General features: G+C 38.6%; 1 protein-coding gene across 15 annotated transcripts in view; it reads left to right on the plus strand.

The window, feature by feature from the left end:
- mef2aa (myocyte enhancer factor 2aa) overlaps positions 1-24,918 on the plus strand; it is a 104,014-nt gene that overhangs the window by 17,534 nt on the left and 61,562 nt on the right. For 13 of the 15 annotated variants that reach the window (XM_067390431.1, XM_067390430.1, XM_067390437.1 and 10 more), the window contains one exon: positions 19,207-19,425. In XM_067390431.1, the coding sequence (XP_067246532.1) occupies positions 19,372-19,425 (54 nt within the window). In that variant the 5' untranslated portion in view covers positions 19,207-19,371. Of the gene's footprint in view, positions 1-10,664; positions 10,797-19,206; positions 19,426-24,918 lie in introns of those variants that run through there. The other 2 variants (XM_067390433.1, XM_067390435.1) reach the window with 2 other exon arrangements.

Raw genomic sequence — 24,918 nt, forward strand, 5'->3', positions numbered from 1 at the left:
CATGACGCCACTCCCTTAGTAAAAGTCTGAGCAGTTAAAACGCAGCGAAGTACACGGGAAAATAAGATGTTCATGTGACAGTAAAGTGTTTTATGAATGTAGTGATATGGGTCCAGAAATACGGTCTCTGGCTAATGTTGGAATTGATTGTATGTTGTAAGTTTTTATGTTAATTTTAGTGGAGTATTTAAGTCAGAGAGGTCACACTATACATTGATTGATTTCGCCATGTGTACTATGTCATGTCACTGTGTTCTCAAACTCTTTGGTTGTACTACACCCGTAAGTGCATAAAGTTCTGCTCGTTGCCAGCTTTCTCTCTCTCTGCTGATCCAGGTGAAATAGTACTCGGGGCCTGGTATCTCAGCTGCTCTGTGGCCATACTTGGCCAGCATCTCTGACACCCGGGGTCTTATCTCTCGCTCGGCCACCCCCCTCCCCTCTTTGCTGATCGTCTGTCTGTCATTGGCTTAGCTGCTAGCCTGCTTCAGTGCACACATGGGAAGAGAGCTAGGCCGTCACTAACCACCCAGTCAGGCCACAGGCTATCAGAGAACAGTTGGGCTGAAAAGATTCCTGGGAAGGCAAACAGCAGGGCTTCACTCTCACTGGCACAATGTCACACTAGACCCCTTTGTCTCTGTATTTTATTTTTAGAACCCTCTCTTTGTGTTTAAAGGATTAGTTCACTTCAGCATTAAAATTTCCTGATAATTTACTCACCCCCATGTCATCCAAGATGTTTATGTCTTTCTTTCTTCAGTCGAAAATGAATTTTTGAGGAAAACATTCCAGGATTTTTCTCCATATAGTGGACTTTCAGTGCAGCTTCAATGGGCTCTTTTACCTTTTTTGCAAGACGAGCATTTGTGGTTAAAAGGAATATAATTTTTTTTTTTTTTTTTTTTTTTTTTAGAAAATGACAGATTGTTTCACTAGATAAGACCCTTATTCCTTGGCTGGGATTGTGTAGAACCCTTTGAAGCTGCACTGAAACTGCAATTTGACCTTCAACCTGTTGGTAACTGTTAAAAACTGAAAAATCGTGGAATGTTTTCCTCAAAATCCTTAATTTCTTTTCGACTGAAGAAAGAAAAAAATAAACATCTTGGATGATAGAATTTTAGTTCTGAAGTGAACTATTCATTTAAGTTAGTTTTGTTGACATTGATGATGGAAACTGGACATGTCGCATGCCATATTTGAACCTGCATTTCCCATCAACCGATATGCCACATGTCTGGCCCCTTCTTTCACTGTAACATATGGAGTGGCACATGACGTCAGCAGTATGTAAATCATATCCATTTCATTGATGAATTCATTTATCAGCCATTCTCAGGAATAACGGTATCATCTCACTAACCCAATATTTGCACTTTGTTTCTCTGCATATTTGCAAACTCATTAGAATAGGGCAACTGAAAGATTTGCCATACCAAAAGAAATCATTATTTGTAATGCCATACAGACCCACTAACCAAAAAGCAAACATATGCAGACTGCATATCTGTACACTTCAAACATTAGTTCATTGTGTAGAGTTAAGAGAGACTGCATTTAGAGTCCATTAGTTAAAGAGCAGCGTTTTCTAAAGAAGTGCCTCCATTGTACAGTACATTGCATAAACACCAGTGCAGCTGCAAGCAGACATTTATGTAAGAGCATATCTATATTTTAAAATTGTTTTTGTGCTGAATGGAGGAAGTAAAAATGATCACGGCAGCCTCTCTGGAGCATGTATGCTACAGCAACATTCTTTTCTCCCTTTTCATCTTTATTTTCTCAAACCGTTTCTCATCAGGCGGTCTTGTACTGCAAAACAAAGAGTCAGTGGTTTGAACCTTCTGCAAAACTTAACAACAGACTTCAGCTAAATAATACTAAGTGGATTCTACTGATTCAGCCCATAATGAAATTAAGAATAGTTTGACTTGCCTTTTTTTTTTTTTGGTGACAGGCTCTCAAAATTGTAGGGTACTCTGCAATTGCATTTTTCTTCAAGGGCCCCAGAGAGAGATGCAGCTTATGGGTCGGGTTGCCATCATGTCATTTTGAAAAATCATACAATGAGGAGCATTTTTATCCTGAACAGTTTTGTGCTTTAGATTTCAAACAAATGACATGTAGCTTTGTTGGTGCTGCCTTCTTTCTTTCATGGGAAATCTTTCATCCTTTTTTTTTTAATCTGCTACGCTGTCTGTGTTTGTCTGTTTAGAGATTATTGTGCATCAGTCTCTTTCTATATATATATGTGTGTGTATATATATATATATATATATATATATATATATATATATATATATATATATATATATATATATATATATATATATATATATATATATATTATATAGATATCTCATCAGTTCACAACCTTTCCCATTTTATGAGTCATTGGCATCCATGCTACCCGGATTGCATAAACCTTTTACATAATGGAGTATTGTAGAACAGTGGGACTGAAGAGGATTGAAATGTCATAGGGAAAGAGCATAGTATCAAATATTTATTGTAAGCCGTTCTAAAGTTTTCCTGTAAAAAGCTGAACTATCTCACAGGTCAGGCAGAGGAAGGCATTCGGTGTCTGCCGTGACAGCTGGAGTGCTAAAGAGAGGATTTTTTGTTGTATTTGGGTGCAGAGATTACCTAAGTCATCGTAGATGGTTAGTCAATTACTGAGTTGTAGATGTTTTAAAATATATTTTTAGATTTGATATTTTTAGTTCTGGTGCTTTAATAAGCATGCTGACAGCATGCTATGTCTTAGTTGTTTAAGTTGGTAAAAACCTTTTGGAAAAGTAGTGTCTTTAAATCCATCCCCTTTAAAGGCACAATATGTAACATTTTTGGATTAAAATATCCAAAAACCAATAGAACAAAGTTATATATTTTGTTGACTTGTGTACTTGCATTATCCCAAATGTTTCTAACAAGGTATAAATTCAGAGAAATCAGCCATTTTAACCACATTACCCTCAATTTCCGGTTTTACTTCTGTAGAAACCATGGAAAAACCAAAGACGCTTTAATATATAATGTGTTTTATTAGACAGATGAGCAACTGTTTGGATACCTTTATCGACAGAATATGCATCATTGTATAGCTCAACGCGGTTAGTCTTTTTGTTTGAATCTCTTGTTTTCTTGATTGACCACGAGCATCATGTCTCAGAGACAACACTATATTGTGGCTAACAGCATAACCAGAGAGAGCTCAAATACACTCATATGTATTTTTAGTATGATTGTATTGACCAAGTAAAACAGTGCTGCAGTTTGTCAAGTTAAATAGAGACTCCTACATTCTGTTTCATTCCTTTGTGCCCCATTCAGCTGTTTTTGAATTTGAGAATTTATCTTCTGTTAATGGCTCCTAAGAAACGCATCTGATGCGGACCAGTCTAATTATATGATTTTCTTAGGGCTGGTTGTTGTGGCAGTCCGCCAAATAGTAGATTTTGAATATATGTAGTTTTGCAGATCTGCAATAGAGAGGATTTCTGATGTGAGAAGTAACAATTTAAATGTGGCTGTGATGCTCAAAAATATCGTCTAGGTAGACGGCTCACAAGTTTTTGAAACACAGTCACAGTATTGTGAATTTTCAATGATTTATCTGTCTAGAGGATGTTACTGTGAGTTGTGTGCTCATGTTATGCATTAATGCACGGCATCTTTAATACTCATGAGCCACTGTTCCCTGAGGAGGAAAATCTCAGTTCATCTCCACTGTTTATCATTTCTGAGCTGAGATCCGCGCAACATCAAAAGACCGCCATGCCAGTTAACACAGCTCGCAGGGTGGCTGTGGGCAAAATGGGGGGTAGTTCTGAGGGTGGGCAGACACTTCTATGTACATCAGAGGGGGATTAGTTATCTGGTGATGACTCTTTCTCTCTGTGCTGATGGACAGTCATGCAAAGAGAGCCAGGAACACATGCCATCACTTCATACAACAAGTCCGGAAGAATGCTTTCATGCAAACATCTCATCTAGAGATGTGTGTGCGTGTGTATATAGCGCCGTTAGTGTGTGTGAGAGAGCGGTTGAGAGAAAGAGAAGAAAGTCAGAATAAATCTTTGTGTAAATCATACAGTTGAAATGAATCACACTAAGCATGTTTCATTTATCAACAGATTCATTAAAAATAAACATGAAAGATACGTGAAATGTTTTTGTGCCAAAGTTCACCCTGTCAATTGTTGCCATTTCACAACCTATGACCATTTTCAAAAACAAGTCAAAAAGCCATTTGTAAAGTTTAATAATAACTACTCTTGAGGAACTTACCCAAGTGGGGGAAAAATCCTACTGTACGCTTACTTTTGTGTCAAGACATTCTCTCAGCGCATTGACATACTGTCATAATGAATTTTGGTGATGAAATTATTTTAAAGACAAGCTTACAGTTCTTTCTTTTTGATTTCACTTTTGATGGAGATGTTGAGTGAGCTGGTGTAGATATGATGTCAGAGACGATCACACATCAGTCAAAGACCCTGACATTTTGGTGGTAAGCTGTGCTTCAAGTTACATACCTAAAGACAACATGAAACTGCATTCGCAGCACATTTTACTCCTGTGATGTGACACTTTTCTGCGTGAAACATAACATTCAGTGAGGAAAAAAAATAAGAATGAGGCTTCATTTTATGCATCGGAAAAAGTGAAAAGTGGGCTTTTTGGAACTGAGTTTGCTGTCACTTTTTAATCCTAAAATAATATTGTAAAAACATGTGAACAAAAACATGTCAAAATGTAAGAACTTTCTCCAACTTTGAAATTACTTTTTTTTCTGCTAATATAACAAAAATTGGGTGAAAAACAAAAAAAACCCATGATGATTTTATATAATGTCACATAATGGAAGCTAAATGTCTAGTAAGTGTAATTTTGTGTTGTGTTTATTGTATCGTGTTAAACTATCATAACACTTTTGTGCTGGAAGATGACCAAAGTAGATAAATGTTGAACATTTTCAATGATAATGTGATTCAAGTATTCAGTTGTTTAGTTGATAAAAGACATCTGGACTGGCTAGGAGTTCCATCACTTTTATTATAGGCTCCAAAATCCCAGATTCCAGTCACAATTAGTCGCAAACGTTCACCAACCCAGCACAGTGGTCTTCCCACATGAAATGGATCTAACTGTTCAGAGAGGGTCATCACTTTATCCTTGAGAAACTGAGAATCCATTCATCGGCTCGGCTTGGAAACCTGACTGACGCAAATGGATCACTGGGAATATGAGTGTCCCAGCAGTAATTATGTTACAACGCTGCTACCGCACACGACCAGAGGGTAAGGGGGGTGGGGTGGGATGGGGGGGGGGGGTGCTGGTGAAGAGAATAGTGATACTTCTCTTGTTTCACTACAAGTTTTTTTCCCCCCTCTTTTGTCCTTTTCTTATTGCCTGTCATATTCACACACACATAGACAGTGCACAACGAGTGCCTGTTTTAAATCAGTCATGACATTTACCATGTGCTGAAGAGTGAACTTCACAGTAGCACGTCACACCTAACGGCTGTGCAATCAAAGGGTAGTTTTAAGTGAGGCTAGTTGCTCTTTTCTGCTCATGACTTTCTACTTTTTCAGATGTCTTTGTCATTTAAAAAAAAAAACATTTAGCAAAAGCTGAAAGAAAATGATGTAATGGATGATCAAGGAGGGGACAGTGGTGGGAACAAGAGCCATATTGAAGTTTTCTCCATGGCTTTTTCAGCACGGCCCCTAAGGCATCTTCTCAGTCAAAGTCACCTTGTGTAGTCCGCCCCTCTCCCAGCTCTCGACCTTGCTAAAATCCTTGATTGATTGTGGGCACGTCTAGTGTGCGCTTGCCATTCTTTCATTGTGAATGTAGCATATCTTTATTGCTTTTATAATTTGAAATAATAGATATCCTATTTGTGACAATAGCATTGTTTCTAGTGTAATTTTAGACTTAATATAGTGTATTATTTTATATTTTGGAATATCAGTGGGATGGAAAATAATCATGTTGGAAACACTAGGACGTGAATGACATTCCCAAAATGCATATACAAACTTAATGGAGATTGATAAATGTTTAATTTTCCATCCATCCATCCGTCCGTCCGTCCGTCCGTCCGTCCGTCAAGTCCAGGTTGAAGTTTTTTTTTTTTTTTTAATTAATGTATTAATTAATTGTTTCATTGATTCATTTATTATTTTTATGAACTATAAATTAAGTAATTGATTACATTTAATGAAAGAACCCCAATGGTATAACCCCAGTGGTTATGCTATTAATTTATTTATATTTTTCTGCTTTAATTGCAAATTGTGTAGTACATATTGATGTATTAAAGCCACAAAATTGGACTGGAACAGATTAAGAAAGTTTTAAAGCAAGCAAAGTGAACAGAAATCTTTTTTTTTTTTTTTTTTTTATTAATCCCAAAATACTTTACAACAAGTACATAAGTATACATCAACAACAAGAGGATAAGACATAAAACACATAAATAATAAAGGGGGAAAAAAAAAAAACAGAAAAAAAACATAATATGAGCCAGAAGGGGGAAATTATATAAGGTTAAACATTGAACGATTTTTAGTTTTTATGCTCACAAAACGTTAGAATTATAATCAACCAGAAAAACTAGTTTAGAAAAGATTAACAATGTATTGAATACAAGAGTTAGAGTTATGGAAAAAGAAACTATCGAAGGTGTTAATGCATATTCTGATATATTTGTTTTTTTCTGAGAGATACTGTAGGTGCATAACTCGTTCCAAAAAACTTTAACACAAACACATTCACAAAAAAAGATGTACAATTGTCTCTTCTATATCACAGAAAGTAATCATTCAATTTAATGATAATTGGCCCTTTGAGATTACATGGATAACGGTGACCATATATGCACTTATATAAATGTATAATGTACACTTGTATAAATGTGAATTTCTCTTTACATTTGGGGAAAATTCTTAAGAATATATATGTAAAAAAAACAAACAAACAGATTAATCATGCATTTTGGGACGTTTTCTCTCATGGGATTGTACCTGCTGTTATTACTTCCGTTCAAGCCTGGGAGAGTTTGGATGTGGTGATGGCATTTTGGAGGTGAGAAGTGGCTTTCTTTTCCTCACCTCCCCGCCTCTGACACCAGGCTCTCGCCTGTTATAGTTATACACGAGCAGTACGGAAGATGGTCTCAGCTGGCATTGATCCGGACAGGGAAATATAGCACGATCAGAGGAGAGTCGTTGAATGAAGTACTGTATGCAGTCATTAGCAGAGATTAACCACCCAATGGCTGCCTGCTCAGCAGTGTCAGAGAGCTACCCATCAAACAAACAGTATATAAACATCTATATCACGCGCACACTTAAATCAAACCTCTTGGTATCTCAGAGTACAATACAGGTACATAGATAATGAGAGAGATCAGATTGATGAGAACCAAAGCACATTTAGATTAGGTAAACATTGGCAGAGGGTTCAAATGAGGGCTTTGATATCCATTACATAAGGTTAAATGTGTCAGTTTCTTGGGAATGTCTTTTTTTTTTTTTTTGGTTCTTCAGAACTGTGCTTGACAGTGTCCAAATAAAGCTTTTGTATGGGTCAGCCAAGGATAGGCACAGTCTCCAGTCACATATGCAGTAACTGTGAGCTCTAGGGACATGTCTTAAGATCATATTTCACAAATAGTATAGTATAAAGACCCCTTTAAGGAAATGTTCCGTTAGTCTATCCTTTATGTGTGAAATGAAACTTATTTATTTTTAATCACTTCCTTCCTTTTTTGTGATCTAAGTGGCAAACCTCCAGATTTAAGCCTGACATCAGCTTTGAATGACAAGACTAGTTTAGAATTAGTCACATGTTTAAGAACACCAAGGTTGAGCATGCAATGTGGCCTTCTAGTTGTTATTGTGCCAATATAAATCCATGACCACAAGTGTATAAAATCAAGCACCTAGGCATGCAAACTGCTTCTACAAACATTTGTGAGAGAATGGGTCACTCTCAGGAGCTCAGTGAATTCAAGCGTGGTACTGTGATAGGATGCCACCTGTGCAATAAGTCAATTCGTGAAATGTCTTCACTACTAAATATTCCACGGTCAACTGTTAGTGGTATCATAACAAAGGAGAAGCAATTAGGAACAACAGCAACCCAGCCACAAAGTGGTAGGCCACGTAAAATCACAGAGCGGGTCGCAGAAGTCGACAACTTTCTGCAGAGTCAATATGCTAAAGACGTAGAGAGCTTCATGGAATGGGTTTCCATGGCCGAGCAGCTGCATCCAAGCCTTACATCACCAAGTACAATGCAAAGCGCCGGATGCAGTGGTGTAAAGCATGCCGCCACTGGACTCTAGAGCAGTGGAGATGTGTTCTCTGGAGTGACGAATCACGCTTCTCTGTCTGGCAATCCGATGGACGAGTCTGGGTTTGGTGGTTGCCAGGAGAACGATACTTGCCTGACTGCATTGTGCCAAGTGTAAAGTTTGGTGGAGGGGGATTATGGTGTGGGGTTGTTTTTCAGGGGTTGGGCTTGGCCCCCTTTGTTCCAGTGAAATGAACTCTTAATGCTTCAGCATACCAAGACATTTTGGACAATTTCATGCTCCCAACTTTGTGGGAACAGTTTGGGGATGGCCCCTTCCTGTTCCAACATGACTGCGCACCAGTGCACAAAGCAAGGTCCATAAAGACATTTGGTGTGGAGGAACTTGATTGGCCTGCACAGAGTCCTGACCTCAACCCGATAGAACACCTTTGTGATGAATTAGAGCGGAGACTGCGAGCCAGGCCTTCTTGTCCATCATCGGTGCCTGACCTCACAAATGCACTTCTACAAGAATGGTCAATAATTCTCATAAACACACTCCTAAACCTTGTGGAAAGCCTTCCCAGAAGAGTTGAGGCTGTAATAGCTGCAAAGGGTGGGTCAACTCCATATTAAACCCTGTGGATTAAGAATGGGATGTCATTAAAGTTCAAATGCATGTAAAGGCAGGCATCCCAAAACTTTTGGCAATATAGTGTATGTCAGATTGATCCCATAGTGAAAATTAGTTCTGTTTCTCTGAGGGTGTGTGAGATTTTCTATAGAATTATTTAGTTTTACTCCTCAAGCATTATCTACACACTCTGCCCAATTCTTTTATTCTGGTTCTTTTAATATATTTTGCATAATGAAGTGCTGAAATATAAATGTAGAAAATCTCTAGTTCACGCCTGTGTGAGATTGCCCATATTTCAGTCTCCCCTCCAGGGCTCTTTTTTTTGTTGACATGTACATATGTACCATTTTCCTGAAACAGCGCTCATATCCTGATCTCAACTTGTGAAGAATGTATTTCGAACTCATTTGTCCTGCCGCGTAACATCACCTTAAGCCATGTTTTAAAAAAAGGAAGTTAACATGGTGTGAAAAGTTTGTTATGAGTGAGCGGTTGCAGCATTATTCCATCTGCGCTCAAACACGATCCTTCTCCGAGCCTCATTTTCACTCATTTCTTCACGCACACCCCTTTGCTGGATCTTATTAATTATATCTCATTAGTTGCCTTGGAAACAGAGGTGAGGGAATGTGGAGAGAGGAAACTGAGAGACTTTAACAAGGGAAAGAATGAGAGGATGAGAGCCAAAGAGAAAGGAAGCAAAAAGCAGAAAGGAAGCAAGACAGCAGGAAAAAAAGTGTGAGGTGGAAGAGAGGAAAATGGCAGTGTCAGATTAGCATCGGAAGACATTAACAACGACGAAGCTGTAGGGACCGGACTCTTTACCCTGGGCTGCTGGAGAGGAAGATAAGCACACACTCACAAAGGCAGACACCAGCACGCCTCCTCCCCATCCAGGCCAGGGCCACCACATCTGCAGGTACACATCCACCGCTTAGAAGCCAGAGAACAAAAGCCCAGGCTCTCCACCCTCCCCTTGTATTGTTATGTCAATGCATTGCTACAAATGAACCTTAAAGTTTTCCCACCAGACCCGCAACTGCAACACCACACTAAATGGAGGCAAATCAGTCCCTTCCTGTTTGTAATACGCTGAGCGTTTGTGGTCGACAGTCTGGTCATTTGTATTTCAGAGTTCTACACGGTCTGCTGCTGATTTGTCCTGTTTTATGCCTTCATCCTTCTTTGGTGTGTTATCGAATGGTGATTCATAGTTATGTAAGCTGGGAAGGTTTGAGCTTCTTATCAGCGGAGGCCAAAAAAAGGGAAGCCTGGTGCTGCTTGTTAAAAAAAAAAAACACTACAAATGGAAAGAATAGAAAGTGAGCGAGAGCTTGGTAGAGCGTGCTGGAGTCGCCTGCGAAATGGCTCTGGTTGTAAACATAATAAACATGGTGGGAGAATACACAGGAGATGGACTTGTGTAGTTGTTTAGTCTCCAACAGACAGGAAGATAACAAGGGGAAGGATCAGAGCAGATGCTTGTCCCAATGGCTCCCTTTTTCCCCTTTCTTCTCTCTCTCTCTTTCTCTGTCTCGGGCTTTCTCTTTCCCACCCTGTCTAGCTCTTTCTCTAATGTCTCTGGCTGACTGCTATTGGTCATCTGAAGGGGTTTGAAAAACAGGAAATTGAGTAGCAGGATGTAGAGAGTGCGCTCTGCCCACAGCTTGTTCTGGGACGTTGAGCTTTCAGGCGGCTGTGCACAGGAAACAGTGCTGTCATGGTGGTGCCCGAGATTCTGGACACTGCCTGAAGTCTGAAAAGTAGTGACCCTCTTGATTTTTCCAGGTGCTGTCACTAGGTTTCACTTTATACCATCAACAACATTGTACTTTGAAGTAAGGTATGGAGGATTGTTTTTTAAATATATATTGATATTTAATTTATATTGACAGATGGTGTGTGTTAATTCAGTGCACCACTAACTCAAAAGAAATGTAATAGTATTTATATGAGCAATTAGATTACTATATAGTGTGTGTCTTTTCTTGGCGATCTAGTGACTTTTATTTTGGTTCCTTGATTATGCAATACTTTAGTTAGTGTGTAATGTTGCTGTTTGAGCATAAACAACATCTGCAAAGTTACGATGCTCAAAGTTCAGTGCAACGGGAGATATTTTCTTTTACAGAAATGCAGAAGGGCTACAACAAACGGCTCCCGGGTTGGTGACATCACTGTTACTGACAATCGTCACTTTGGCTGTGTGAGATTCTCCTTCGTTGTTGTTGTTAAATATCCGAAAGCTGTTAAAGCTCTTCTGGAAAGGGGACTGGGAGCAGCAGTTAATTTGCATTTAAAAGGACACACACAAAAACTGTTTTTGCTCGCCCCCAAAAGGGGCAAATTTGACAACCAATAATAAATAATCTGTGGGGTATTTTGAGCTGAAACTACACAGACATATTCTGGGGACACCAGAGACTTGTATTGCATTTTGTGAAAAGGGGCATTATAGGTCCCCTTTAAGATAAAACAAGAATTGAAACTTTTAAAAGCCATTATGAAATAGTCAATTTCTAATCTACTGCAGATCTTGCTATGATTTTAATTTCAATAATTGATAATTTATTTATTTTTTTACATCAAAATAATGATTTTTAGCATGATTTTTTATGTCAGAAAAATATGTTTAAATGAATGTATAAAGCAAACAAACTTGTTTTTTTTTTTTTTTTTTTTTTTTAAGCAAAACACTTTCACACTTGTTGAGCAGCTTGAGTGCTGTAAATATACAGCATGTAGAAGTTTCTTTGTAGTCCACGTAATCGCTTATATTCTTAATATGTTTTCAGTACAGTTGAGGAAACCCCAGTTTATACAGTTAAGGGATTAGAGGAACACTCTCCAAAATGACAGGTTTGTGTTAAAGCGAGGTAGTAAAGGTTTGGCGGGCAGATGAGGGAACGCAGTGTGCGAGTGTGTGTATGTGTGCGGTAATTACAGTGGGAGTAGGGCATGTTTTATTGAGTGTGAAAAGGCCTGACCCCAGTACCAGCCCTCCCACTCTCACATTGGCACATTTCGAAGGGAGAGAGAGCGAGAGGCCTATCACTAACACACGGCTTGTTTTTCTCACACACGCTCACGCCCACTCGCACATGCACGCACAGCGCAATCATTTACATTTATATAGACCCTCTCATCATGGGATCATCTCAGTTACAATACACAATCCTCCCAGGCAGTGTGAAGGACATGGGAGTTAACTTGTTTATAAGACAAGGGAGTGTCAGCATGTCAGGTGGGGCCTCTCCTGTTCACATCTTGAGGTGTGTTAGATAAATGCATGTTTCATATCTCAAATGAAATCCAAATATATGTTACATTACACAAGAGAAGTCTTTTTTTTCTCTCTCTCTCTTTCTGTCTGTGTGTGAGTGTGTTTGCCCCCCGTATATGCACCTGTGTTCGACCGTGTGTGAGTGAACGACCTGTGTGCAGCGGTGTCAGGGTCAGCGCAGCGAGCACATGGACATGTCTCACTAGAGATAGGCTTTGCTGTGCACATTCTGTGGGTCATGTACTCCTATTGATTTTCATGTCAGGCCCCGGCAGTTGCTCCTATAGAGACATATTCTCTGCTTATCGATCATACTGGCTGCAAATGTTTAGTAAGCAGCTTTCAAAAGTGCTGGACTGGTTTAAATCAAAGATAAACTTTTGACCAGGTGCACTACATCAAGGGAGCGCATTTGTAATGCATTTTTTGCGAATACATTATTTCATGTTTTACTCAAGAACTGTATTGTTGCCACAAATGACATCACACTTCAGTTATCTTAATGTTCACTTAGTTTTACATTCTCTGCCGTTCATTTTTGGCTTGATAGCGTGCAGTGAAAGAGTGTGTAATATTCAGGAGAACTGATGTAATCGACAGTGGTTTCGTACTGCTGGCTCTGCTGCCCATGTCCTGGAGCGCTGGAGTGATCCAACAGACTCTTAGTGGATCCCACCCACAGCCAGAAAGCCCCACTGCATCCACCCTACTTTCCTATAAACCCAGCTCAAAGACATTTTTTTTCTTACTGCGATTTTGCTGTGACTTTTGCTTTTGAATTCACCTGTGAGGGCAGTATGTACGGTATCTTATCTCTTGTTCTGAGGTAAATTTGCTCATAATTTTACACCTTTAGAAGAAAAGGGTCTATAATACAACCTTCTGTCATGTAATCTTTAATAGGGTTGATATTTTAATACACTATATCGTCTATATATGTGTGCTCTGCAAGTGGATTTATTCAGGCGTCACAAAATTTTAATGTACAGTGTGGAAAAAATTGCTAAAAATTAGCATGCATTGAACTTTAATAAATTATTTGTGTGTTTTCTGTGGAACACAAATGATATTTAAACAAAACATGTCTGTTGTCCTTACAGTGGCGTCCAGTGTTGTTTGAACCCCATTATTAATTATATATATATATAATATATATATATATATATATATATATATATATATATATATATATATATATATATAATATAATATAATATAATATAATATAATATAATATAATATATATATATATATATATATATATATATATATATATATATATCTATTTTTTTTTTTTTTTTTTTTGTGTGTGTGTTCTGCAAAAGAAAGTAAGTCATAAAGAATGAGAGTGAGTAAATGATAAAATCATTTTAATTTTCAGGTAAACTAGCCCTTAGTGATTTGAGAGGTAAACTTGTTTTTCTGGTTGTCGGGAAGGAAGGGGTTTGAACATAAGACTCGACTTGAGCTGTAATACACTCTCCTGTACCTGATTAATTATAGGGAATAAAGGTGAAGTAAGGGAGTAGAAGGGATGCCAGAAGCGTTGTCATTGGAATGAGGTTTAAGCAGCCATTTATATGTCATTAGCATTGTGATTGACAGCATTAAATCATCATGCTCTTGGCACTTCATAAAGACCATTAAGAAACTCCCTTTTTGTCATGATTAGCTGCTTGGAGGTGATATTACTCACACATGCACATTATGCCAGTTCACTGTAAATGTGTAAAACAAACATTGTTTATATCAGATACATTCACAGAGCTCCTATCGGTTAAATATGACTGTAGCAGATAAGCTATGTACAATATATCATCAACACAGTACAGTACAGCGAGATAATTGGAGAACAAGTGTTTATAATGAGCTATAGTCCACCAGACATTCATCACTGTTTGCATTTTTCAGCATCCTTGCAATTTCCGTCAGTTATTTTCCTATTCTCTTTTTAACATTAAACATCTTAACCATTCTGACCTTGACTATAAAAAAGAATTCTATATGTGGCGCATACTGCACTGAATCAACGCTATTTTGAATTTGCCTGTACTGTATAGAGTATTTTTATATCACATTAACAGTATGCATTGAGATGTTATTTATTATTTTTTTTAAATATATATATTAGAAATATACCATTCAAAAAAACTGTCGTCAGGAAGATTTAAAAAATAAATAAATAAATAAATTAACAGAATGCATTTAATGTTTTTATTTCTTTCTATTCATCAAAGAATACTGATAAGAAGTAACATGGTTTCCACAAAAATATTTTTCAGCATTGAAAATATTGTTTCTTGAGCACTGAAAATTCACAGGAACAAATTACTTAATTTAAAAGAATGTTGAAATATAAAAGATATTTTAAATTATAGTAATATTTCATGACCCCACATTTTTGCATGGTAATATCTATAAAGTCACCATCCATCTTGTTTTATTATGGAATATTACATAATATTACATAGTGTAATAGTGCACATTTCACAATACTGGAATTTCTAATTTTCGATATTACGTGGAAAACTGCCATATAGATTGCCTTACAGATATTTTTATTATTATCACATTATCATCATTTTTTTGATAATTTGGGTAATTTTCCTGCAATAGCCTTCACACAGCACAGGGAGGCTTTGTTTGAAACTGAACTAAATTTACCAAAAAAAGGACAAGTAAACAGTCAGTAATTGCAAACGATAGCACAAATAACAGATTAGAGATCTATAATAAAGGAACATATTAAATAAACATGGCTTTACGTTTTTCAGGTGGGTCTAACAGTAGGCTAGTGTTCAGGTAAAACTCTACAGAAATTAAATATTTAAATGTAAAAGTAATTAAATGTAAAACAACAACAACAACAACAACAACAAAAAACACTGGATAGTCTTCATTGTAAAAATTAAATCCAGATTAATGCTTACAATTAACGTTACAAGAGCAGCAAGTGCTTTTCTCTCTTTTGTTCTTTGATTAACATGACAGACAGCAGCAGGTTTATTAGGCTGCTGTCACTTTAGGAGCTTATGCACTGATCCATTATACTGTTGCTCAACATGCGCTGTCTTTTTCAACTATCACATTTCCAAACTGACTGTGTTTACCTAAATACTGGCCAAGATGGGCATTATGACATAATGTTGTGTGTATTTGAATGTTTAAGCACCATACGTCATGAGACTCAATTTGGTACTTATGAGCTCTTTAAAATGCAGCTTTATGTGCCCGCCACTTATAAAGATCAGTGTTGCGCGTGCTTTTGATGTGAGCACGAAACCTGTGGGAATGAGTAAAATTATGCACAATACAAGCACTATTCAACTGTGTCACACTGTTAACTCACAGTCGGAGAAAAAAGAGAGGAATATGTGCAGATGGTATTGGCGTATCTATACTGCAGAAAAGGAGCATTGGAATGTTTCAGATATTTATTTCAGTATTGACAGTTTTTGAAAACACTACCATGCACAACATTATTTTTGCATGGCGATCCAATTAATTCCAGATTGATAAAATCAAGTCCCACCCTAAATTTTTTCTAGTTGGAGAAGCTTTTTCACATGGATATCAATACGTCAATATAAGGAAGAAAAGGCAATCACAACTTTCATTTCATGCTGACTTGAACTTTTTTTTGTAAATCTGTCTATAAATTGTAATGAATTCTGTAATTGTAAGTGTGATTTTTCTGAACAAATCTCTAGGCTCATGGACAACCTGAGTTAATCCAGGCCTTGTGAAACAGGGCCAAAATGACATCCTTTCTCCTGTATCTCTGAACAAGACACTACCACTCCACCAGTGTGCCAGACCGTCTCAGGGAAACAAACAGAGACACGCGCTCAACAAAACAACACTCGTGCTGTAATAAGAGTCCCATTCTGGCTTGCGCGATACAAGTCATTCAGAGCTTCACCCAGCCTGTCTACGCTGCAGGACCGTAGCTTGTCTCTGTCTGTTAAGTTGACAGAAATGTCATGACACAATGCATTACGCTTCTGGACCCACAGTCTCCGAGACGGGCATGACAGCTCACAAATACGATTTAGAGCAACAAGCCTGGATACATGTAATTATGTTTTGCTGTGTTTGGATAAGCAGAACAGCATTGTTATGTGCACACAAACACAGATAAAGCCCTCAACTTCAACCATGCAAATTTTCAATCAAGAAGCTTTTAAGCTTCGAATGGTTAATCCAAATGTTTTCATTTCAGTTTGACTGATTAAAAAGCTAACAAATAAGAAACCATTTGGTTTTAATCTCTCGAGTTTGAAATTGTTCGTCGGCAGTGAATAGAACATGATTTTAGAGCACATGCATTTGCCGGGTGCATTGTAAATTAATAATCCCTTTGTCGATCCAGATTTTTGAGCAGCCCAACGCAGATCACTCCGCAAAACTCCCATTGTTGTAGCTTTTCTAAACGCATTTCCATAATGAGGGTTTGAATATGGCACTCAAAACAGACAATACGCACATGTCGTGAGGGCGAGCGTCGAAGGAAGAGCCGACCACTTTTCCTTCCTGCTGGGGGACATGGTGACTGAGAAAGAACAGTGTCGGTCTCTCAGCTCTGGCGTGATGCGGTATAGGGAAATGTCTGATTTTTGCCTGCCTGTTGTCAGAGTTTCCTTCTGTGGACAGACAGCGTGATCTCACTCCTAATAGAGACCTGCAGACACCTAAACACCCGTTTCTGTTCAGCCTGTAATTATAGTGTTTATTTCCTGTGGGTCACTCGCAGCCTCCTGGTCATCAACTTCCACATCTTTTTGCTGGCATCGTGTGGCTACAAAGCACGCCGTGGTCTTTCTGCCTCTCTGGAGGAGAGAGTTTCTGCCCTCCCTCAGCGTCTCTCAGATGTGAGATGTGGTTACATAGGCATTTTCTATTTACGTGTTCATCTGTGTCTATGCTGGACAGAGATGATGAATGCTTCCTCTGAGAGGTAGCTGGCTCTTTGTGGGCAGGTTAGCAAGGGGAGACAGGGACAGAAGACGGAGCGGGGGCGACTCGTGAGCTCCCCGGGGGCAAACTGTGCTCTGAACCTTCTTGACTTGGATTCCACGCTCTCTCTCACGTGTGAATTGCCTCATCTGGCCCAGAGGATTTAAACTAATGTCAGCCTGAGACTGGGTGCACTCTTAATCATCTTAGAAGTGAGAGCTGGCAGCAGCCGGGGTTATGAGAGGGAGAATGAGGCCTGCTTGCTGTCTCCCGAGACGCTGTGCAGAGGCAGGGTGTGTGTGCTTGTGTCCTAGGTTGTGTCAGAGAGAGATGCAGACAGAGAGATATACGTGGGAAGGAGGGAAATGAGTAAAGAAAACAGGACGAGATGACCGAAGAGACATTATGCACCGTGTGCATTCTGAAACCAGACAGATGACTTTATGACCTGCTTATTGGTGTTATATTGGCTAATCTGCTAAGGCTTGCTTCTCTTTAAGCCTGAAGTCAGCAGGAAGCATCCGCATGGTTTTCGTCTATACTTATTAGTCTGCTTACTTTCATTATGTTAACTGTCTGTCACATAGTTGTCAATCATTGTTAAACAGCTATGTAACTGCAGGGATGCCATTATGATACTTAGTAAAGCTTGTTTTAGGGCGTTCACACTAGAGAAAGCTCTGATGGAGCATGTGACAGATAGGATTGCATAGTTGTTTTACGGAGGGTATGCAAAACGTTCGAGTTAAGAATGCAGCAATATTAAAATTCTAGCCAGTACCAATAATCAGTTATATTCTTCACTGTAAACCCAAATAATTTTGCAAAATCTAAAAAAATCAGAGTCAATTAGTTGCAGAAGTGAGCAGAACTGGCAGTTTTTTTATTTTGTACTCATACATTTTAATTGTTCTTGACTTAAATGTTTGAGTACACTAATTCATACATTTATATTTAAAGCGTATAACATACTTGCTCTCAAACAAAGCCACATGCACCACTTGTCACCATAATGGCAACTCTCCAAAAACCCACATTAACAGAAACTCTTCTAAATTAGCATAACAAAACATTAATCACTAATAAATCTCCCACTTAACATTATTCTTGCACAAAACAAACAAACAAACAAACAAACATTATATGACGCTTAACTTTAGCATTCACTCTCCCTTTCGAGTGCCATGGGCAAAGCATGCTGGGAAATAGAAATCCCTGCACAGTTTCAGTTAAACTTAAGTTTGTCTAAATTAAAAAGAACTAAGTTCATTAAACTCAAAACAATGAAACAGTTCAGTTTGCTTAAAATATATCACTTCTGTGAACCTGAAAGAAACAATAGCTGCTAAATACTCAGAGAAGTTAATTTGACTGAACTAATTTGTTTAATTTAAGTTTGTCCTATTCAAACCAATTAATTATTTTGAGCATTGGGGTTTACAGTGTGATTTATGGCTGGGGTTTATGGTTGATAACAGATAAAAGTAGATTATAATTCTATAATATTTGGTCTGAATAAACACAAAAAACACTAAACAAAAAAAATGTTTTAAATGCTACATGTGAATTTAGTCATCACAACATTATAATGTATTAGGATTACATTGTATTCATTATATAATTTTATATAATGATAATAATAATATAATAATAATTTTATATTATCTTATATTATCTTATCTTATATTATATTTTTAGGATAGTTAAAGATTAGGTCAGTGTTAGATATAGATTTAGTTTTTTAAACTAATAATAAATGTCATGTGAGTGGGTCGATCTCCAGCTGTTGAAGAAAGGCAGGTGTGAAGATAAGAAATCATTGTGGGTCTCTGTCTTATATCCTTCCTGCATGTATCAGGCAGCGGAACACGGTGCATTCATCCGTTCTCATCTGCATCAGACCTCCACTTTTGAGTTTTCACATTTATTATAACGTGTTTTCTCTCTTTTTTTGTTTCCCGTTCTTATCTTCCTTCTTTCTTTTTCTTTTTCCTTCTTTCATTCTGTTTCACAGATCGTGGTGTGGACACCTCAGGTAAAAGATACAGACAGAAAGAGAGTGAGAGAGAAAGACTCGAGAAGAAAGAGTGGAGTACAATGTGCTAGGGGAGTGAAGGCAGACAAACTCGTGTTTTTCTGATATTCTCGGGGTGTCAGAGAGACCAAGCAGGACGCCAAGATGGGACGGAAGAAGATACAGATCACGCGGATCATGGATGAGAGGAACCGGCAGGTCAGTAGTTGTTATGCACATCATTCTTCTTTAAATGCTCATAATAGCCATGTGTGTCTTGAAACCTATTGAGATGCTAGCTCAACAGCAGTTTTGGACATCATTTGTTTGAAATGAGTGATGCATGATATGTTAGCAACAAATCAGTTAGTGATCGGTATTACAGACTTTTAATTTATTGGATAATTTGATATTGGATATTTTATCGTGCATGCTCCATTTCTTAAAAAAAATAAAAATAATAATCTCGAGATTAAAGTCATTATAATGTGAGATTAATCTTAAATTTGAGATTAAATGATTTTTAGAATAAAATCATTAAATTTTAAGAATAAAGTTGTTGTGTTCCAAGAAAAAACTTGTTAAATTTCGAGGAAAAAATAATATATAAATAAAATGTTGAGAATAAACTCATTGAAAAAAATCAATGAATTTGGAAAAAAATTATGAAATTTAATGATTTTATTCTTGACTTTGTATTTTGAATTTTTTTTCGAGTTTAATCTTACATTATAATGACTTTAATGAGTTTTTACATTTTACAAAGAAATTAATGCTTTTATTCAGCAAGTATGCAATAAATTGCTCAAAATTGACAGTAAAGATATTTATAATGTTACAAAAGATTTCTATTTCAAATGAATGCTGTTCTCGATGTATATTCATCAAAGAATATTTTGAATTGTATTTTTTTATTTTGAAAGTTATTTGAATTGTAATAATATTTCACACTGTTACTGTTATGAAGCATTGATAAGCAAAAAAATCTCACCCGCCCCAAACTTTTGAATGGTAGTTCATGTTATGGAATAAACTTTTGAATCCCTTCATGATTTTGTACACAGCAAACACAACAGGCATGAAAGACCCATTTGATTATTGCTTAGTTTGGGCCATCTGTTCATTGGCTAAACATGTTGTCCCAGCATTCCTGGATAGACACACAGCCATAAAAAGGTACTGGGACACATTTCCAGCCATATTTACAGACGCAGCTCCCACACACCACCCTGCAATTTCGGTCCGGAGAAGTTGATGAGGCAGACAGAGCTGGTGCAATCCAATTGGTGTGGCAGCGGCACGGAGCAAGGGGTGACCGGGGTGAATTGGGGCGACTGTGGCCTCTCCCTTTTTCCTCTCTCTCTCTCTCTCTCTCTCTCTCTCTCTTCATACTGGTGGGCTTCTGCTGCGGCCCGACAGGGCCCGTTGCTCCTTGCGGTTGCAGCTGCTTGGTAGTAATTAGGAGCAGCCACTGCACCTCGGCACCCTCTCATTACAAGGAGGGACAGTGGGATACGCTGTGCCCATTTCTCTCTCCGTTTCCCTATTTCTGCTTCTGTCTCTCTCTCTATATTCCTGTCCTTTCCCCAGAAAAGTGCCAATGATCTGGCCAGCAACAGAGACAGACTGGAATTCACCCTTGTCTACTCACGCTAAATATAAATAACATAACTCAGCCCCGTCTGGTCGCTTTCTCTGACGCGGTCATTTTAGAGAAGGGAAAATACACATACAAAACAGATGCGGGGCACATACAGTTCCGTTCAAACATACATAGCATGTCTAATATCCATTTGAAAGGGGAAGTCACTTCATTTGTCATGTTTATAGATTTGATAAAGAAAAAAGTATGCATCAGTCTATGTCTCTCCAGCTAGACTTGATGCACCCATTCACACCCGCTCAAAATATCATTTGCACTGTCTCGTCGGTGAAATAACTTTCTTGCCATGCTCACGGAAAGCTAATTGAGGTTTTGCTCACTCTCCTGAGGGTGATAACATAACAGCCCGTGCCCTCCTCCCTCCTTGCCCCCAGCTCTCCTCCCACCTCTCTGACAGTTACTGTGGAGGTAGCAGTTCAGCCAAGTGAGAAACTCGAATTTACAGGACAGGCCAATTATCAGCATAACACCAGGTCCTGGGTGGGATCCAAATAGGAAGGCAGGCAAAGAGAAGATGTCTACTAGAAACATCAGCATCTGCACTATCTGCCCCAGCCTACAACATCAGCAAAAAGAAAAGAAAAAAGAAAAAGTAAAAGAGGGGGCAGAGACTCATGAAAAAAAGAGGAAGTTAATGTAATTCAGTCTATTTAATTCGTCCCATCTTAATGGGATAGTTCACTCCAAATTTTTTTTTTTTTTTTTGTTTATTTTTGTCTTTATTATAGTGGTTCAACGGATCACAAAACGCATGGTTTGGATCATATTATGGTTTTTGAGTCATGGATCAGATCATTTTTCGGATCAGCAAGAAAAAATTAATATTTTGGGGGGTGAGGGTAACTTTGCTTTCCATTTATTACTTAAAGCACACTTTAAGTACTCCGATACCACAGCAAAAACTACTAGCCTAACTAATAAAGTAAAAACATTATTAAAAGCAAGTGAAAAGTCAGTAAAAAATAAGAACACATACATGAAATTACAAGCATAGATAATTACAGTATAGCCTAACAAAGTTACAAATAAGGTAAAAGCTGTGTAAAAGCTGTGTTTTATAGTTTGATTAATTAATGACATATAGACAACAGCAAGTATTTATAAGCTGCTTTCACTTTAAGACCGAATGCACGGATCCAAAATAATGATCCTTCTCTTGTTGTCTTTCTTTTGAGATATAACCGACTGTGTTCACGAGAACACTTGCCGAGACTGGTATTTTGACCTAATTTTGTTTATATGTGTCCATCCAAGTGCAAGTAGATTTTGAGTTTGCATGCTATCTGAAATGCGCCTCAGGTGTGTAAATTCTCTTTTGCCTCTTCTAGCGCTGGAATGGTTTAAAATCTATTGAATGTGAACTAGAAAGACAAAACACATGCAAATTATAAACTCTTAGGGTCCTATAATACTCCCGGCGCAATGCGACAAAAGGCGCAGCGCAAGTGTGTTTGCTAGTTTGCGTCCGGCGCCGCTCGCGCTTTCCCGTTCAGCGCCACGTCCTTAAATTAGTAAATGCATTTGCGCCAGTTAGTGCGCCCATGGGCGTGCTGGTCTAAAAAAGAGGTGTATTCAGGCGCATTGCCGGCACATTGCTATTTTAAGGAGCTGAAAATAGACTGCGCCATAGACCAACTCAAACCTGGTCTAAAGTCTAAAGTCAATGGCGCAATATTTTTTTGTTAGAGCGCGTTGGTAGAAACTGTGCGCGTTGTGCGCGTTGACTTTGCTTATTACACACAGGGATCCGCATCACACAAACAAGCCAAATATTAAAAACAAAAGGATTACAGTGTAAAAGAATATTATTGTGTAGGCTACATAAATATAAAAATGTAATGATGAATAGTCATTGCGTGTATTAGAATTAGGCTACCTATTTTCAATTTAGCCTATTACTACTTATAATGATGAACGAAATTGGCTAATTAATTGAACAATCGTGCCAATACACACACATATATATTAACTGACTCATTGCGCGGAGCTATTTGAAAGCCTGCATTTGCAAGCCCGCTTTAACTTTGCGCACGAGCAGATCGGTTTCTTCACTTAAAAGCGTTCAGCTTTTCCGCCAACAAATTCCGCCATGGCGCGAGCGCATCTCGCTCTTAAAGGGAATGGAAGATGACACTCTGATTGGTTTATTGAACGTTACGCCCATTACTCATTAAGAGAACAGGGCAACCCATTTCAAAAATGCGCCCCGGCGCACGGACCGTTTTTCCGTCGTTAAAATGGCAAAAGTGGATTTGGACACGCCCTGAGTGCACCTGCGCCGTGCGCTTTACACTTTGCGTTTAGATCGTTAAAATAGGGCCCTTAGTCTATGGTGGTCAAACTTGAAATTAATCTGCGAATCACATGCGTGCCGAACCGTGGGGCCTTGTCCGAATGGATCACAGATCAGCAACGATCCGTTTAACCCTATTGGGACAACAGGGAACAGGATCTGAAAAGGACTATGAGCAAGGACTCTAAAGCTATCATCTCTGACCAAAAATGAAAATTGTCTTCATTTACTCACTCTCATGTCCAAAAACAAAAGGTATTTTGACAAATGTCTCAGTGTTGTTTTGTCCATACAATGAAAGTCACTTGTATCTAATGTTGTTTTGTACCCCATTGACTTTCATTTTAAGGACAAAAATAGTTGACACATTCTTTAGAATTTCTTCTTATGTCTTCCACAAAAGAAAAAAAAAAGTCAACAATTTTGGAAGGACATACAGTAAGGGTTAGTAAATCATTTCTGGGTGATCCCTTCAAGAATTCATTCACTCGCATGGACTTACAACTTTAAACGTATCACAATACAGCTTTTTCTTCTCTCTGTTGTTATTACCGTACACCAGCAAGCTTGAGAGACAATACACCACACAGTAATTAATAGCGCTCTTGTCCGTCAGAATCCGAATTTCACGGTGCTCATCGGAGAGAGTGGTTATCAGTGGCACACAGGCTCAGCCGTGAGTGTGGTCGACTTGCTCAGCAGAGAGTTATTGGAGACAAATGGAGAAAGATGTAAGACGTAAAGCCCTTTATTAGAGCTTTTGCGTGCATTCGAACACAGTTCTTCCCCCCCGCTAGCATGAACCCAGTCTCCTGCTCGCTCTAGGGTGCTCTCCTCACCCTGGGGAGATGGCCATTAGCATACTGGGCCCGTTGAAAGAAGACAATTAAAATCCTTATCTGCGCGGCTGTGCCGGGAGCTATCTTTATTCATTGCATTAGAATGAGAGAATGCCTTAAGTGGCCTAATTAAATACAGTGGCGGTACTGCACGCAGCACAGGCTTCAGCAGGGGCGTCTCGTATCATTATGAGAAGGGCTCTGGAAAGCCTGTTGACCTATCAGGATTTATTTAGGAGAGCTTAGCGGGGGTCGCAATGTCCACATTTGCGGTATCTGTCAAAACAATGGGTTCAGAGGCAAGCCGCGGGACATCCATTGTGCCGTTCCTGCACGTATCTTACAATATTATTCACCCCCAAGAGATTTGTAAGATCTTGGTGAGCTTCAGATCCTGCTCTTCAATCGATTCGCCATGAAATTCGCCAGGAAAAAGGCCGAAGGCATAACGGAAGTCGATTCAAGCATTGATTGAGTCCCTTCAGTGGAAGAAAGAGGTATGAATGCATTATTTTATGAGAATGAAGGCAGAGCATCTCTGTTCTTACTCGGCAGCACACTCACACTCTATGAAATATGAAGGAGCTGGAGGTCCTGTCATGCATGCATCCCTGTCCTTCTGGAGCTTTCCACCAAAAGCCCCTTAAGTGCGGCCTGTAGGAGGAGGAAGGAATGACAGCGAAAGGAGAAGAAGAGGAGAGGATTTGGTGAGCCTCACTGAACAGCTCAGGCTGACATGCTAATTGCAAAGCTGTGTAAGGGGGACGACTGCCATAATAGCGCAGGAGGACAGAATGATCCTGAACCCCCCCTCCCTTTCGCTCTCCACCTGTCCATCGTCCACTCAGTACAAGCTCTGATTTCCTTTACTGCTCTTCAAGCCTGTAATTATATGTCCTGATAATGTCGTACACCTG

Source organism: Chanodichthys erythropterus, chromosome 7 (genome assembly GCF_024489055.1).
Source record: "Chanodichthys erythropterus isolate Z2021 chromosome 7, ASM2448905v1, whole genome shotgun sequence".
NCBI lineage: Eukaryota > Metazoa > Chordata > Actinopteri > Cypriniformes > Xenocyprididae > Chanodichthys > Chanodichthys erythropterus.